This window comes from Mytilus californianus, unplaced genomic scaffold (assembly GCF_021869535.1).
Source record: "Mytilus californianus isolate M0D057914Y unplaced genomic scaffold, xbMytCali1.0.p SCAF_5, whole genome shotgun sequence".
NCBI lineage: Eukaryota > Metazoa > Mollusca > Bivalvia > Mytilida > Mytilidae > Mytilus > Mytilus californianus.
The window spans coordinates 62789356-62806809 of NW_026262701.1; the positions used below are offsets into that span (position 1 = coordinate 62789356).

General features: G+C 32.1%; 1 protein-coding gene across 1 annotated transcript in view; it reads right to left on the reverse strand.

Annotated features, from left to right (window-relative positions):
* The window catches only part of LOC127701138 (protein sel-1 homolog 3-like), a 247608-nt gene that overhangs the window by 33244 nt on the left and 196910 nt on the right, over positions 1-17454 (reverse strand). The window contains exons 15-17 of the mRNA XM_052204939.1: positions 13532-13705; positions 12418-12542; positions 2725-2808 (exon numbers count right to left, since the gene is read on the reverse strand). Of these exons, the coding sequence (XP_052060899.1) occupies positions 2725-2808; positions 12418-12542; positions 13532-13705 (383 nt within the window). The remainder of the gene's footprint in view (positions 1-2724; positions 2809-12417; positions 12543-13531; positions 13706-17454) is intronic.

Here is a 17454-nt window from a genome sequence, read left to right on the forward strand (position 1 = left end):
TCAATGTTAGTACTTGGCGTATTTTCCGACACGCTTTCAAGATTTTTAGTATGCTTCAGAATGGAATAAGATTTGACAAACGCAATATTTTCATGTAAAACATGTGCCTTTTTTAGCTCACCGGGGCCCGAAGGGCCCCATGTGAGCTTATGCCATCACTTGGCGTCCGTCGTCGTCCGTCGTCTGTCGTCGTCGTCTGTCGTCGTAAACTATTTCAAAAATTTTCTCCTCTGAAACTACTGGGCCAAATACCTTCAAACTTTAACTAAATGTTCCTTAGGTTATCTAGTTTATAAATTGTATCCGAAGTTTTGATCCATCGACAAACATGGCCGCCATGGCTAGAAATAGAACATAGGAATCAAATGCAGTTTTTGGCTTATATCTCAAAAACTAAAGCTTTTAGAGCAAATCTGACATGAAGTAAAATTGTTCAATTGGTCAAGATCTGTCAGCTCTGAAATTTTCAGACGAATCGAACAACCCATTGTTGGGTTGCTGCCACCGAATTGGTAGTTTTAACAAAATTTTTCAGTTTTTTGTTATTATTTTGAATATTATTATAGATATATATAAACTGTAAGCAGCAATAATGTTCAGCAAAGTAAGATCTACAAAAAAGTTAATATGACCATAATTGTCAATTGACCCCTTAAGGAGTTATTACCCTTTAAAGACAATTTTACACAATTTGTTCATCAAGTTTGCTAACATTTAAAAATCTTCTCCTCTGAAATACAGGTGAGCGATTCAGGCTCTTGAGAGCCTCTTGTTTACAAAAAGCGTAATATCTATTTCCTGCATGAAGGGATATGTCTTATGTCACACTGAACGAAGTGTGATTTGAATAAGTGATTCGAAAAAGACGTTACTTTGGTTGGCCTTTCCTGTAATGTGTTACGCCATTTCCATTGGCTATTCCTCAAGTCAGTGTTGACTGTCTAAGGACTTCTTTCTTTCATGTTAGTGGAGCTATGCGATTTCTTCAATGATGTTAAAGCACATGTGTAAGTTTGTGAAATTTGTATTGTTTCGACTTATATTGTAGTATTTCATCAATACAGTAATGGAAAATCAGTTTAGTGCACTGTATATAGATTTCAAAAGTTTATTTTTAGGATCACTTAAACCCATTTGAAATTCAAGAATGTATAAATACTCGAATACGCGATGACCAAAAGGACCCAAAAGAACATAGAAAGAATAGCCAAAATATAAGATCATTTTGCCTGAGGGTGTTGGAACCTTAATTCCGTGATAATTTCCAAATTTTTCAACTGTGAATTTAAAAAAAAAAAGTTTATTATAATTCATACCAGTACCGAAGCACTGACTCCTGATTTGATGTTGACTTTGGGTACAAACATGCAGTGGTATCAATCCAGTTCTATTAAATGATAATAACACTTCTAAAAAATTCGCGCGATCGAAGCGCTTTTCGGGATTTACTTTCATCAGAACGTCCGAACCAAAACCATTTGAAAGCCAAGTATGTATGAAAAATGTTCGTACTGACTGGATTTATTTTTGTAAGGATTTGCCTTTTCATTGATTTGCACAGTTTTACCAACAACTGAAATATCAAATATAGTTCCAAAAACGTTTTTACGTACATTTATCATATGTCTATGCATTTGCAATTATGTGAATCAATTTCAGATATAATTATTGTAACATTATATAAATAACACATAGCCGAGAGGGTGATAGAGCAGATTGTTACCCCGAGAAAACATTGTCAACTGAGGCGAAGCCAAGGTTGACAATGTCTTTTCGAGGGGTAACAATCTGCTCTATCACCCTCTCAACTATGTGTTATTTAATTTATTATACTGAATGTTCTGTTATTATTGCTTTAATTTCAAATTCAAAGTAAAAAACTACGACGTCTGGTGCATAACAATAACTGTATTTATTAAAGCGCACACTTGATCTCAAGCGTCTCCGTGAAGGGTAATAGAGTATTTGCCATGGGATCGAGTAAATTGTCTCCCTTCTATCAACCAATCAAAATCTGGCATTTTGACATGAAGTATAATAAATCAAATTGGAATACCTATGTGTCAAGTCCGGCGACAAGCCAAAAGTCACTAGAGTGAAAAAAGTGTCCTTTTCATAAGCTTCCAATAAAGTGAGATAATAACATTTACCGCATTAAGTTTACCGCAACAGGTGCGCATTTCGTTCGACAATAAATGTCTCTTCAGTGATGCTCGAGGCCATAACCTTTTTAAAAGTTTAAGAGTTGATAAAACCAAAAATGACAAAAAAGTATACCCAAAGTCAGATAAGGAATCAGAGCAAGAGGGAGACGTATTAATTTGAGATAATTTCCAAATGTTCGTAACAGTAAATTTCAATAACAAAATATCCGTATTTTTATGCCAGTATAAAGTTTAACTCTCTTAATGATCCTTAAGGGCTGAATTATAAAATTGATACATCTAAATCTTAACATCTGCTTATGAAATTACCTAATGATAACTGATGAATTTTCTATAGACGAATCGTGTATCTTGTGTAATGAGTTATGTAAACAAAAAAAATTATATAATGTCTGGGGTAACCAAATTTAAGCCTGGTATTTTTGGTGAGTTTTTTTTCAACTGTTTGTTCTTGCAATTTTAGAAGTGATTGAACAGGCAAGCTGTCCATGAACTGACAATAAACGAGATTAATAATTATGTTTCTTTCTTTAGATTAAATTTGCTATATTTCACTTACAGGTCTAAGTTTCTGTAGGCTTTTATCGCTTTTCTAAGTACCATACCTAATGCTGGATTCTTCTCTGCAATAAATCTAGCCCATCTGTAACGAAACTTTCATAAAGACATATTCCTAATATCCCCTCCCCCCTAAAAAAAACAACATAAAAAAAAAAAAAAAAAAAAATAAAAGAAACACCCAACCCAAAACGGAAAAAGAAACAACCAAAAAATATTGTAATCTGGTTCCAAGGTTAACATCAAGTTTGCATCATTTACCAGATAATGGAGAGTTCTTGGTTCTAAATTCAACGTATATAGTTGTAATGTAGTTCTTATAAAATTGACTTTTCTACACATGGTCAATACCAATAAGAATTGAGAGTAATATAGTAGGGCAAAATATAATACTAAAAGATCGTATTTGTCGAATTTTCTGGCAATGGCGTGGCTCAAACTGAAAAAGATACAGTTTCAATTGTACATGATGTTCTCGCATTAGCATAAATACTCTAAAAAGAAAAAAAAATTACTCCACGTTAATTTCAAAATTTATCTTGTACGCACTTTTGTAAACTTAATTTTTCGAACTATTTTTCTCGAAATCTTGGACGAAATAAATATTCATACTCGGTACTTAGATGCAAAGACGTATCCAATTGTGTGAAATTAACGTTGTGAAGTCTGTAAATTTCCTCCTTCCAGGTCCCTTTGTTTCCGTTTAAACAATCATTACCAACAATTAACAAACCCAGGCCCCTCCAAATACATGTACAGTGATGGTATAAGAATTGTCTCTCTTTTGTCCATACTAGCGTGAAAATTCAAAATATAGGCAAAAGATACAAAAGGGACATTCAAACTCATAAGTCGAAAATAAACTGACAACGCCATGGCAAAAACGGAAAAAGACCAAAAGACAAACAACAGTATGCAAAACACAACATAGAAAACTTAAGACTGAGCAACAGGAACCCCACCAAAAAACCGGGGGTGATAACATCCGAGATACAAATCGATTTGTAAAAATAATAATTAAATAAATGGCTAGTATGATAATAAAATTTTGTTTTTCTCTTCTAAACACAGAGCTGTCTTTAAATTTGATACATTCAATTAACAGATTGTTTTTTAGAGTTTGCGTGCTACATACATTACAAATGAATAAGTCTAAAGATAAACACAGTTTAACATCTTTGAGTTTTGTAAATAAAAATATCGACTGTGTTTTCATTTCTTAATAGCATATTTTTTTATCACAAATATCGATTGTTTCATTTTTTGCTACATATGTAGTTGTCTCTATAGTATAAAGCCGATACCAATTTGATTTAAGATTATCAACTATAAAATGATATTGATCTCATGTTAAACTGTAAGTTTTGTATATATATGCTCAATTTTATGTTATATTATTAGCATACAGTATACAGAAGAACATTTCATAAGTTGGTAGTCATTGGTGAAATAAAATAATCATATCTTTTCACGGTACTACAACCTGTCGATACCTTTATTTTAGCATGGGTTTCTCCGACTGTTAATGACGTCTTTACACCAAATCCATTGGATGTTGGATGTGTAATGATTGATATATAAGTCTTAGATAAATGATTTTTTTTATTAGTTGTTATTGGCTTTGAACTAGCTGTCAGTAACTGCGAGCACTCTCATATATGTCTTTTTTTGTTATGGATTTATATATACCCTACCACGTCCAGTCTGCGTTTTTGTTAGATGTTTTTCTTCTTTGTATCGATCTGATGAGTTAAGCCCTTTTCAACTGAATTTTTTAGTTTGTTCTTATGTTGTGCTGTAACACCACTGTCCCAGGTTAGGGGAGGGTTGAGCCCTCACAAACATGTTTAACCCAGCCACATTCTTTATGTACCTGTCCCAAGTCAGGGGCCTGTAGTTCAGTGGGTGTTGTTGGTTCATGTCTGTCATATTTGTTTTTCGTAAATTGTTTTGTTATAAATTAGGCCGTTAGCTTTCTCAATTGAATCGTTTCATATTTTTCATGTCGGGACCTTTTATAGCCGACTATACGGTATGGGGTTTTTCTCATTGTTGATGGCCATACGCTTGCCTATAATTGCTTACATCCACTTTTGTGGATAGTTGTCTCATTGGCAATCATACCACATCTCCTTATTTTCATATATTCTCAATTTAAAGTTATGTATTGGGATTTCCTGCAGAAAATGTTTGGGATTTCTACCTACTCAAAAATAAAACAAATGATTCTGTAACAAAACCGTTGAAAAAAATTGCGTTGGAAGTTTGGGAATGTTTTTCTTATTGGATTTGTGTATGATTCAAAAGGTTTTTCAAGGGGGAGGTGCAAATGGTAGAACTCGGAGTTTGCCTTACGTAACTTTAAAATACTTACAGTTAAATATAGATGCTGAAATTTATCTTGTCAGTTCTTGGAAAATTTTGAAAAGGACCAAAAAAACAATCTGAAGTACTTTATACTAAGCATAATTACAGAAAATGATGCATAGGACACAATGACTGACAAACTCATAATAGAATACAACAAATCTGTTTAAAACGGAAAAAAGGAAAAAAATGAACCAGTTATAAGGTGACAAATCGTTCCCCATAGAATATTTACAGCCAAGAATGAAGATTCACTTACTTACTTAGGCTGCCAGTGTCACCGATAACGTTCCTGAACGGACAATTGTGTTGAAGTGTTAAAAAAAACGAGCAATGAATTATTCGATTACATTGTACTCAAAGAAAATTGAAACAACTTACAGTCAAGTTGGTATTTTGGATACTATTTGTGTTTATACGAAACGCCACGTATGTGACGTAGGTTTCCTACCCTGGCATTGTTACACACAAACAACAAAATTCGTCCAATAGACCATAAAATAACATAATAAACATGCTGTTATAATATGGGGCTTTTTTGCCAAAAATGTTGAAATGTGGCTACCTGTATTTCACATGATCAGTAAAGAAAAAAAATCTCAATTGTTTTCTTATGTTTTTGGTTCACCATCAGTTCAAAATTCCTATATATTCAACCAAATTTTTAAATTTTCCAGATCGTTTAATATTTCACTTTAAACATGTTAACTTTAACTTCATTAAAATTATATATATCCAGAATTATACCTGTATCAACTCTCTAAATTCCAATTTTTCAACCAATGTTTAAAGTCTTGTAGTGACACATGATGTTGGGGAAGCGCTCTGCTACTTAAAATAGCCTGTTGGGTTACTGAAAACTTCATTAGAATACTATTTAGCACAACTACCCTTAAATTGTGCTGCAAGCTCATGCACAAGTAAATGTGGGCTCAAAATGATCAAAGCATATGTCTTAATCAGAAAAAAAATTACATTCATGTAAAATTTATTTGCTAGTTAAAGTAAACAACATCAAAGGCACTATTTTGTCAGATTAGGGCTACTTTTCTAAATTGTAATGGGTGAATTGGTGTTACAAGTTTCAACTTTACATGTTAACTTTATGAATAGTCAACATGCATCAACGTATTTACATTTAAAGATTATTGATATTAAAGATTAAGGTTGATTGCTGAAATTTTGTAAGCAGTTACAGGTGAAAATTGGGGGAAATGTATCATTTGTGCAACATCTTTTAAATGTATTTTTGTCTCGCCTGCGACGATAGTACTTTATTACTATGAGAGAAGTAAATTTTTGAACTACAAATGTTATTTATAGGAAGCATACGGTTATTGTAATCGGCCATGACTGTCAGACAGCTTTAGTTTATAAAGATTTATAAATATTTGCAATGCGATAGTGGTGTCAACTCTCGCCTTACTGATCGAGGGATGTATAGTAATTGACTTCCTAGAATTGTTAATACAGAATAAATTTACTGGTATTGACAGTGTATGCTTAATAAGCTTAGGAGTGGTTGTTAAATATTTATTATTTACAAATGATAACATGTTTTGAGTCATATTTTTGAAGTACACATGTTATAAAATCAGTATCGATAAGAGGAGATAATTTGACGTGGGGAAATAACATGTTTTAGGATTGGAAATACTTAGAAAACATTTTATTCAGTAACTTTATACGGGATTTCATTACTAAAATTGTTTAAAGTTTAAAGAACTTGATAAATCAATAAATTTATTATAAAATTAAGAAATGAATGTTTAGTGAGAAAATAGAAATCGATGCACTTAGTTTATATTATATAACATTAATATACAGAAGTGAAACATACGTATGATCTTTATTTGTGTTTCTTTCTTATTGTATATTAAAATTGCCTAAATTTTCTATGAGATTGAAATTATGAAAGTGAATGAAAATATGTTTAAATTTTTAGTTCGAAATTTTTATAATTAATGGCAACACACATATATAATCTTAACACATGATTTCTAACAGAAAACAAACTGGATTAATATGTTCTTATTATTTTTTCTAACTCCTTGAGTAGTAGACTTTACTTCTTAAATTTCGTTTTTTTCAAGGATCCGAGTTGTGCAGCAGTAGGCTAAACCAACCCGCAGGAAGATCGCGTGTTCAAATGTCATAGCCGGAGGTGAAGAAATTATTTCCTATGTTGTATATCGAATAATATGTAACTTAATTTAACTTTACTTTCAATTTCAAAAAGAAAACCAAATGCATGAAAATTTCAGATTAAGAAATAGTTACGTCTGTTTTTAAAAGAATTGTGTGTGCCCATTTGCAACCCCTCCTTTTTCTCCATAGCTACTGGATTTTGGATGTTACGGGCATCGATATTTCAAAGCATATAGTACGTAATTCCTCTTTCTATACCAATATGGTAACTTGTCTGCCTCCAACAGACTTGGGCCATTGCTTTTCCACCAAAACCATACCCTATTAGCTCAACAATATATCTCTACACGACCCCCTCCCCCTCATGGATTTCGTATTTTTTCTCATTTTTCCCGTAAGTAACGTTACTTTAGAAAGATACCACGTGACCACAAAAAAGACGAATTGTCTTAAAATTTAATTTTCTGGAATATTCAATCAATTATCTTTCATATGAGTCCAACATGGCCTTTGCATGAACTTTTGCGCGAATGCACTACTAGTATTCATGTGTCTTTTCGATAAGTAAATGTCTAAAATACCTGATAGGGATAGGGTTAAAAATACACTGCGACGTAATTTTGCGACAAAAAAGGAAAATGGGACATCTTATGGCATGGTATTGGTTGCAAAAATTTGATATTTTTCATTTAAATGCAATATTTCTTATTTAATTGGTATATTTCTTCATTTAAATGCAATATTTTTTTATTTGAATGGTATATTTTTTCATTTAAATGCAATATTTTTTATTCAGATGGTATAATTTTTCATTCAAATGGTATAATTTTTCATTCAAATGGTATAATTTTCGTTCAAATGCAATATTTTTTATTCAATTGGTATAAAATGTCATTTGAATGCAATATTTTTTATTCAATTGGTATAGTAGTTTTTTATTTATATGCAATAATTGCATTATGGGAAATTCTTTGACGTCATAAGGTCAAATTTGCAACAACGTTTGTGATTGGTCGGTAATTGTTTGGATTTCTCCTCTTTCTTTCTAAACTTGAGTGACAAAGAATTAAAGAACGCGTCAGAATATCGCCCCTGTGTAGCAAGTCAAGGTCGATTAAAACTCCCATCATCATCGCCCCTCTAACTAAATTTGGCGTTCGTGCGAGTTCGTGCACTGGCTGTTAATGCCAATAATGGCCAGGACGAGCAAAAATGCGAATGACAAGTAATAATAATTAATTTGACACACAACTTGTTCATGGATAGAAACAGATGCCCGCGTGCATGGCAAAAACACCTCCAATAAAAACCTTTTCTGAAGAAACTCTCCTACAGTCTACACATTGAAATAAAAAAAAAATACATAGCTAGCCCCCCTCCCCCTTCTAAGTCCAGATACATGTAATCATGACGTTCTTTAGTGCTATATCATTTTTTACTTTTCTTGATCATCAGAGACGTTGCAGGAAGGCACACATGAAAAAAGAATAAAAAGCATCCAGGACGTTACAATTATTTGGACTAAGCTAGCCCCCTCTGTTTTACTACATGTAGAAAAAAAATCACCTAATTACGACAGAAGAACCAGAAACCCACAAGTAGAGACATAAGCTGTTATACTCCGGAACTAATTCTTTAATAAATACAATTCATGATAAATTGGAACCAGTTACTAACCCATGTTACAACAATAGTCCTATGACATAGGACTTCACTATATGAGGCGTGAACTTCATATTTAATAGTATCTATAATATGTGCTCTCATGTCTTATGCTGCAAATCATTTTACATTTAGGGTTCGTTGCTGAGCTTTTTTTTTACTGTTCTCGTCTCCGAATCCCTTAAATAGATTTTTTTTCAAGCCCCACAGTAGTTCAATAATTACTATATGTCTTTGCATAAATAAGTATGCAGGGCATATTTCAAAACATATTTTATCTTCAGGACTTTTAAATGATTTACTTTTCAATACTGCATTGGGGAGGGGGGTATACAAGTTTATTTTGTGACACATTATATAATATAATTAGGTATCCAACAAATTATATGATTGTACGTTTAGCTATTATCTAGACCCGTACACAATGTATATAATTAGACACATTTAACAGGGGCGGATCCAAAACCTCGGTGTCTAGAGGGGGGGAGTAGGTTCAAATTTAGATATTTGTATAGAGATGTATATATGCGAGTATTGGCAGTAATGGTTATGGTGTGTGTGTGAGGGTAGGGGTTTCAGATCAAAGATCGTTTCTATAATTCTATATCTTTTAGTTTTTACCATTTCACTCTATTCTTTATCCTTTGATCTCTATTATATTTGTTCTAAACATGCGTGACATATTTGCCATTGGTTGGACATAAGGCAACCAAAAGTCAATCAACGTATTCTGTATATTTCATCATTTCTTTATTATGTTTTCTATAGGTTTGGTTCCGCCCCTTATCTATTTTTTTGCACATTAGGGACGACATCAAAAGTTCAATGTAGGATAAAAAAAACTTAATTCATATAGTTTTTTTCACTGACCCCCTACCCCCCCCCCCCTCTTAACTTAATTTGGGAAAAATTGAGGCAACCATATTCATATATGAAATCCTTCTGTCCCCCACCCCAACAAATAAATAAATATCAAATGGTTTTCCCCTTATTTAACACAAGTTTAAATTGATTGATTGTTTGTTGCTAATTTTAACGCCCAGTGAAAATTATTTCATGCTTGTTCAGGAAAACACGAGTTTAGAAGTCACGTATATAATATATAAATGAAAGAGATGGAATATGAATGCTAATAAGGCAACTATCCAACGGAGTTCAAATATGAAGTGGATCTAAGCAATTATAGATAAGATAAGATAAGATAAGAAAAATTTATTTTAAGTCGGGTTACATGAAATACTACAAACATAAGCTCTGTAGAGCTTTTTGCCGTCATGTAGACAAATGCTTTTTGTAGACAATCGTAAGGCCTTCAACAATGACAAAAACCTGATACTGTAAAGTCGTCTATAAAAGGCCCGACATGAAAAGTGTGAACAATTCAAACGAAAAAACTAACAGCCTAATTATACATAACAAGACAATTTACAAAATATCAAATATGAGTCGAGACATGAACCAACGACAACCATTAAGCTACAGGCTCCATCCCTGGGACAGGCAAATCAAGAATATGGCAGGGTGGATATAAAAACGAAGACGTGGTATGATTGCAAATGAGACAACTCTCCACAAGAGATCAAATGACACAGAAATCAACAGCTATAAGTCACCGTACGGCCTTCGACAAAAAGCAAAGCCTACACCGCATAGTCAGCTATAAAAGGCCCCGAAATCAAAAATGTAAAACAATTCAATCGAGAAAACTCACGGCCGAATTAATGTACAAAAAAATGAACGAAACACAAATATGTATAACAAAGCAACAAGCGACAACCACTGAATTACAGGCTCCTTACTTGGGACAAGCACACACATACAGAATGTGGCGGGGTTAAACATGTTAGCGGGATCCCAATCCTCCCCCTAATCTGGGACAGCGGTGTAACAGTACAACAACATGTTTGTGAGCAACCCATCCCGAAGCTGGGGCAGTGGTGTAACTGTACAATAAAATAACAACCTGCACAAATCAGCAAATTAACTCAAAAGATCGGTACGAGACACACAAAAAAAACTAACATTAAGACAATAGACACAAAGCACCGACATAAGAGTATTTGCAATTACTGGAAGTTTGCTCAAACCTAATTACAACTGGTACTGAAATAAATCTTGTTTTCCCAGACTGAGTTATCAATCAGTACACAACGCGCGGCAAAGGATTTATTAAAAAAAGAAAACAGTCTGAGAAACGTCTGGTTTACGTTGTATATACTAGATATAAGAAGATGTGGTATGAGTGCCGATGAGACAACTCTCCATCCAAGTCATAATTTGTAAATGTAAACCATTAAAGGTCAACTTACGGTCTTCAACACGGAGCCTTGGCTCAAACCGAACAGCAAGCTATAAAGGGCCCCCAAAAAATTAGTAGTGTAAAACCATTCAAACGGGAAAACCAACGGTGTCTAATCTATTTAAAAAAACCGATATACTTGCATATAAATCCATATACAATGAAACGGTATTTGAAAAGTGGACCGAACGTTTTGACCATCGAAATTTTGCAATAGAAATACTAGTTATGACCACAAGATTTTAACAGCCAGTGCAGGACTCGCACGAACGTTAGATTTAGTTAGAGGGGCGATATTCTGACGCGTTTTTTAATTCTTGGTCACCCATGTTTAGAAAGAAAGGGGAGAAATCCAAACAATTTCCGACCAATCGCAAACGTTGTTGCAAAGACCTTATGACGTCAAAGAATTTCCCATAATGCAATTATTGCATATAAATAAAAAAACTACTATACCAATTGCATAAAAAATATTGCATTCAAATGACATTTTATACCAATTGAATAAAAACTATTGCATTTGAATGAAAAATTATACCATTTGAATGAAAAACTATACCATTTGAATGAAAAATTATACCATTTGAATGAAAAACTATACCATTTGAATGAAAAATTATACCATTTGAATGAAAAATTATACCATTTGAATAAAAAATATTGCATTTAAATGAAAAAATATACCATTCAAATAAAAAAATATTGCATTTAAATGAAGAAATATACCAATTAAATAAGAAATATTGCATTTAAATGAAAAATATCAAATTTTTGCAACCAATACCATGCCATAACATCTAGCTTTAAAAAAAGCTAGATTTTCTATATCTAGCTAAAACATGTGCACATTGACACCCATTTTTCTTTTGCAATCGACTTCGTACTACTTTAAGAATATTATAGCAAAATTGCAATAAAAAATCCAACGGTATATTTTTAACTGTAAACATGCAAGAAAATTGTCTACGGCTTTTAATTACCAATAATTGTATAATTTTACTGTTTTTACATGAAACGTACAAATTTCAAACTGAAATATCCGAAAGTAAGTTATGAATGTATATTTTATTTTCATATTTCGATAGTTTATAACAAAATTGACTTTGTGTCAAACTTTTAAGGAAAAACCAACGAGAGTTCTTTTCTATATCATATGCCTTAAATGTGTATTAGTGTTGTGTTTATAATATCAAAACCAAACTAATGAAAACTACATACTCAACGCCAATCTGTATATGCCTTCGGTGTCTTGAAGTTCCTTTCATATTCAAAGAAGCAACTTGTATTCCGGCGTCAATTTGGTTTCTAGCTCCAGCAAAGTTAAAGAATGCCAATGCTTTATCCTAATCGAAAATAGAGTACGTCATCAAATTTTTAATAATACGTATCAAACAGACTCATTTTTAAATAAGCAATAAAAAAATCCACATAATATTCAAACCTGAGTGCGCATGATATGTGTTTCGGTAAGGTAAAATACCCTTTATTCATAACGCACTGCTCGGAAGCAAAACACATAATACACGAGGAAAGACCAGATAAAAAAAATCACGGAAGGATTAAAGCCTTCAAACAGATTAACTCTTCCGAACAAATTTGTATTCTTAGTTGTGGTATAATTCTACAATGATTGACAATTTTGAATAAAAAATAACCTTCATTGTGTATGCTCGAGACCAACAATTTGTGCGGCAAAATTCTGGCGGCTGAGCAGTTGGATCATCGATAATTTACAATGAACAAGTCTGTGAACTTATCATGCTTTTAGAATAACCATCAGTAGGTATATGGACATTCGAGGAAAAAATTATAAGCAAATAACGAAGAGATATTGGACCAATGTTGTAGTTATAATATGCATATGTTTAAAAAATACCAGATATCGAAATAAACCACGAGCTCATTTCGAAAAAATATATTTCACATTAATTGTGCTCGAAACAAAACATTAATAATTCCACAGAATTCAACGTCAAAGCACAATGAACTCAAAATAAGACCAAAACAGGAAGAAAAATCTATTTCACCCTTCTGGAACAACGGAGTTCAACACCGTTTTTTGTGGTGTTCGTGTTGCTCAACTTGATTGCTTAATTTATTTGCTCTCCTGAGCATATTCCATAAGCCAATTGCAGAAGAGGCATTATAAAAAGATGGGAATATTAGAAGAATAGAAGGGATTGCAAATTGACTAAAATTAGTACGATAAAGTTATTTTTGTTAAGACTTTAGAGATAAAAATATCGTTCAGTTTAAAATTTGTTTCCTTGTACATTTGACAGAATTATGCTGGTCGCCATGACGATTAATAATCAAACCAAACATTACTTACAGCGTCAACAACTTTTCCAGGAAATCCTCCCGTTAAATGAAGTATACCTATATTATACGCCGCATCAGGGCATCCTAATGAAAAGGCTTCCTCAAAATATTTTACCGCTTCTGTAGTATTTCGATCATAATTTAATGCGTACCACCCCAAGGCATTCAGTGCAGAAGGATTTTTCTGGAATAAAAACATTTCCAACTATTTAAAACCAATAATGAAAGTTTTATTAAACACATTCTAATATATCTTTTTCAAATTTTATAAATACTGTAAAATGATTTTAAATTCTTCAAAATGAACAGTTAAAAATACATGCCTAGAGTCATAGGATCTCCCAATCATTTCACAATAGAATCAATTCAAAGTTATTTTCACCATAGTTTTAATTCCCTGTGACGTTTTATTTGGATGGCGAGACAAAGCGATCGTTCATTCTGTCGTCGTCGATGGTTTCGTCGGTGTCAACATTTAGGTTCATCTGTGGTTAAAGTTTTTTAATCGTCACTAACTCTGTCAAATCTTCATGGAACTTCATTGTACTTGGATAGAAGCTTTGATATAACCAAAAGAGATTATCAAAAGAAATATTTTGAAAATATTCCATTCTTCGTATTTTACTGAAAAATAAGCTTAGTTTTTTTCTTGTGTATATCACATTTAGGGCATACGATACAGTTACATGAAAGGTAATGACGTTGCTAACGTAAAATGTTATTTTTCGCGACGTAAAACTGCGACATATCGGGAAAAGATGCATTTTTCGAGTAATTTTCATAATTAGCTTGAAAACGAGTACATGGATCCCTCTGTTTTAAAATGACATTTGACTTGATACTGTATGAAGATTATTATTCTAATTTTTATGAAAAAATCACCGATAAATTTTTTTAAATTAGTTAAAAATGTGCAGCAAAAAATGCCGGTTTTTTTCTAAAGTCATGAACATTTAATAAAAAATTATTATTTATAAAGGATTGTTACACAAATTAAGAGCATTCTTTTGTAAAGAAGATATTCCTAATCTTTTTACAAAAATCCGCATGTTATTATCTTTTGAAACAAAAAAGTTAAGTATGTCTGTCCAAAGGATAGAAATGTCCAAGAAACCGAAATTTTAAGTAAATGTCTAAAATTTCAACCCCATTTATCTCTAAATTTAGCACATGAAGGTATATTTTTTATTACATATTTGAATTGACTAAGTGAAAAATAGCTTGTATGCAAATTTTCGTAAAACAAATCACCGTGGGGTCAAAACTATGTCCTTAACATACAGAATCTTCTTAATTTTTGAAACGTTGGCAGAAGCATTTTTTAATCTCTGATGCAAAAATTTTTAAAAATTGCTTTTCTTTTTCCGTAATTTACTGATTTAATAAGGGAATTAGTTTTTCGCATTTAGCATAGATACAGTGTGATTAAAAGTTTGTTTTGGTAACATCTATGGGCCATTCAGATATCCACGGAAACACGATTCTTGGAACGTTTCGAAAATTTTCGATCATTTATACAAGTACATGTAGTTATCTACGTCTTTATACGGTCCCTGTATGGGCAGACTACAACATGACATTTTATATTTTAATTGATTGATTGGTATCTTCCTGGAAGGCCTACAATATTGAATGGGTGCTGTTTTAGAACAAAATGTAATTAGTAGGGAAAAGGTATTTAAAATGTAAAAATTATTTTGAAATTTAGAAATATCCCATTTTTCAATAAAAAACATATTGAAATGGAATGGAATAATATGGAAAATGTTTTGAAAACGTAAGATAAAAAACCCCATTAAATTGAGACAAATAAATGGAATAAGTTGCATTTAAAGATGATTTTGAAATTCCCGAAATGAACTGTGATTTAAAAATAGTAAACTTCGTGAAATGTGACTATTCATGTTGTAAATTTTAAATATATATGTGTGCATAATTCATATGTGATTGTGACATGTGCTTTGATATACTATTGTGCTTTTTTGTTTTTTATCTTCATATATATATATCTATGTGCTTGTTTACGTGATTATTGGGTAAGAAATCTGTTTGCGATACTTGGTTATAGAATACCTAGTATCATTTGCGCCAAAAATTTAGTTGATGCCAATGATTACGCTAATTCGTAGATTAAATTTAATTTTAATTTGACACTATACAATTGGAAACTGTATATGGAGAAATTACCAAAAACCGAAATGAAAGCAAGTGACGACCTCATTTGAATATACCATCATCAAATACACAAATGTACATCTTATGCATCCAGAAAAGATTCAAAGAATCTAAAAATGAATACCTAAATTGTCAATACTACAAGTTCTTTCATTTTTCTGAAGTTTTTTGGTTTTTCGTATAGTGGCAGATATCGCATGCATGTACAGGACGGGAACAAATTAACAATACATATAATAGGTATAGGTCCTGTAATAGGGGTCGACCAGGATGAAGGGCGGGAAATTTGGAATGCCACTGAAAAATCAGGGTAAATTGGACAGGTAATGAAAATTTGCCTTACATAAGACCACCAACCCAGAAAAGAGTTGTTGTAAGAGTTCTCAAAGTGCGGGGAGTGTGGCACTCTCTCTTCATGCACGAAGCATCGGATTTAACGTCCCCGTTATGACCAGACGTTGTTGAGAATTTATACTTTCCGCACAGCCAACTGGACACTCCACATTGGTAAGTGTTTTACTGCCAACTTATTCTAGTTATCTTTAATATCCTTTCACTAAGCTATCAACAAGAGCTAAACGTTTCTTTATCAATATTTCCCCAAAAATAATCCTCATTCTAAACAAACAGAAAAAAATATATATTCTTCTTTGCAAATAGAAGAATGGTAATATTTCCTTGAATTTTAATTGGAAGACCAAGTTTACCTTTATAAATTATAATTAGTTTTCGTTTTGACTACACTTAATGTTAATCAGAAACTGTTCATTGAATGCCAATATATTTTTACTTATTTTGTCGGCAGATCGAAGGATGTAGGCACTCAAGGAATATACTTATTAATTGCTTAACGTCCAGTGGCAAACATTTCATGCATGTTCAGGACGAGTATATTTTAACCATAGATAAACAAGTTTTAGCAATCAAAGTTCATTTGTAGATCGGAATATGGGAAAAAATATGATATTCCACCCGTATTTACCTTTTGACATAATTCAGGCGTTTTGATGTAAATGTTTATTAAAGTTTAAACCATTGCCATGACGTCAGCCTATTCATTTACCGTGGTTTCTTTTCGAGAATCAACGCTTCCTTTAGAACATACTCATCCCTTCTAGTCCAATGGAAAATCATATTTTCCCCGTCTATTTTTCATAGTACATGGCTTTCCATGCACTATAAAATGCTATACATGCATGACTTTTCATTGTAGATTAATTATAAAAGTGAACTCTTTAAAACTGCACTAAGTGTAAAATCCCCTGAGGCAATTTTCATAGGAAAAGAGCAAAAGAAGAAAATGAGTACCGTTGTTTGTCTAATTATTATAAATGAAAACAATAGAATAGAATTACATTTTTAGTTAAGTTTTGAATATTGTAAACGTTATATAAAAGTACATAAATGGAAAATTAAAAAAAGAATTGAAAAGGGTGCAAAGGTGATGGTAAAGTAGCATTTAAACTTATCGACCTGAGAGCCAATGTGTTTTTATGAAACAAAAAGAAATTAAAAAAAATCCAAAAATAATAAAGCAGTAAGCATCTGATGTTGGAACGATCTTAATTTTAATATTTATTGATGAAGTTTTATTATTATTAAAGTATACACAATTTTCGAAAAGCTTATTTATATGACACTGTGTGCTTTTTACAATGAAGGAATTTGAGATATACATTGTAAATTTTTGAATTTTACCTGAAGCAGAAAAGAATTTCACTTTTGAAATTTTTTTCGTTTTTGTCCTTACAAAACTAT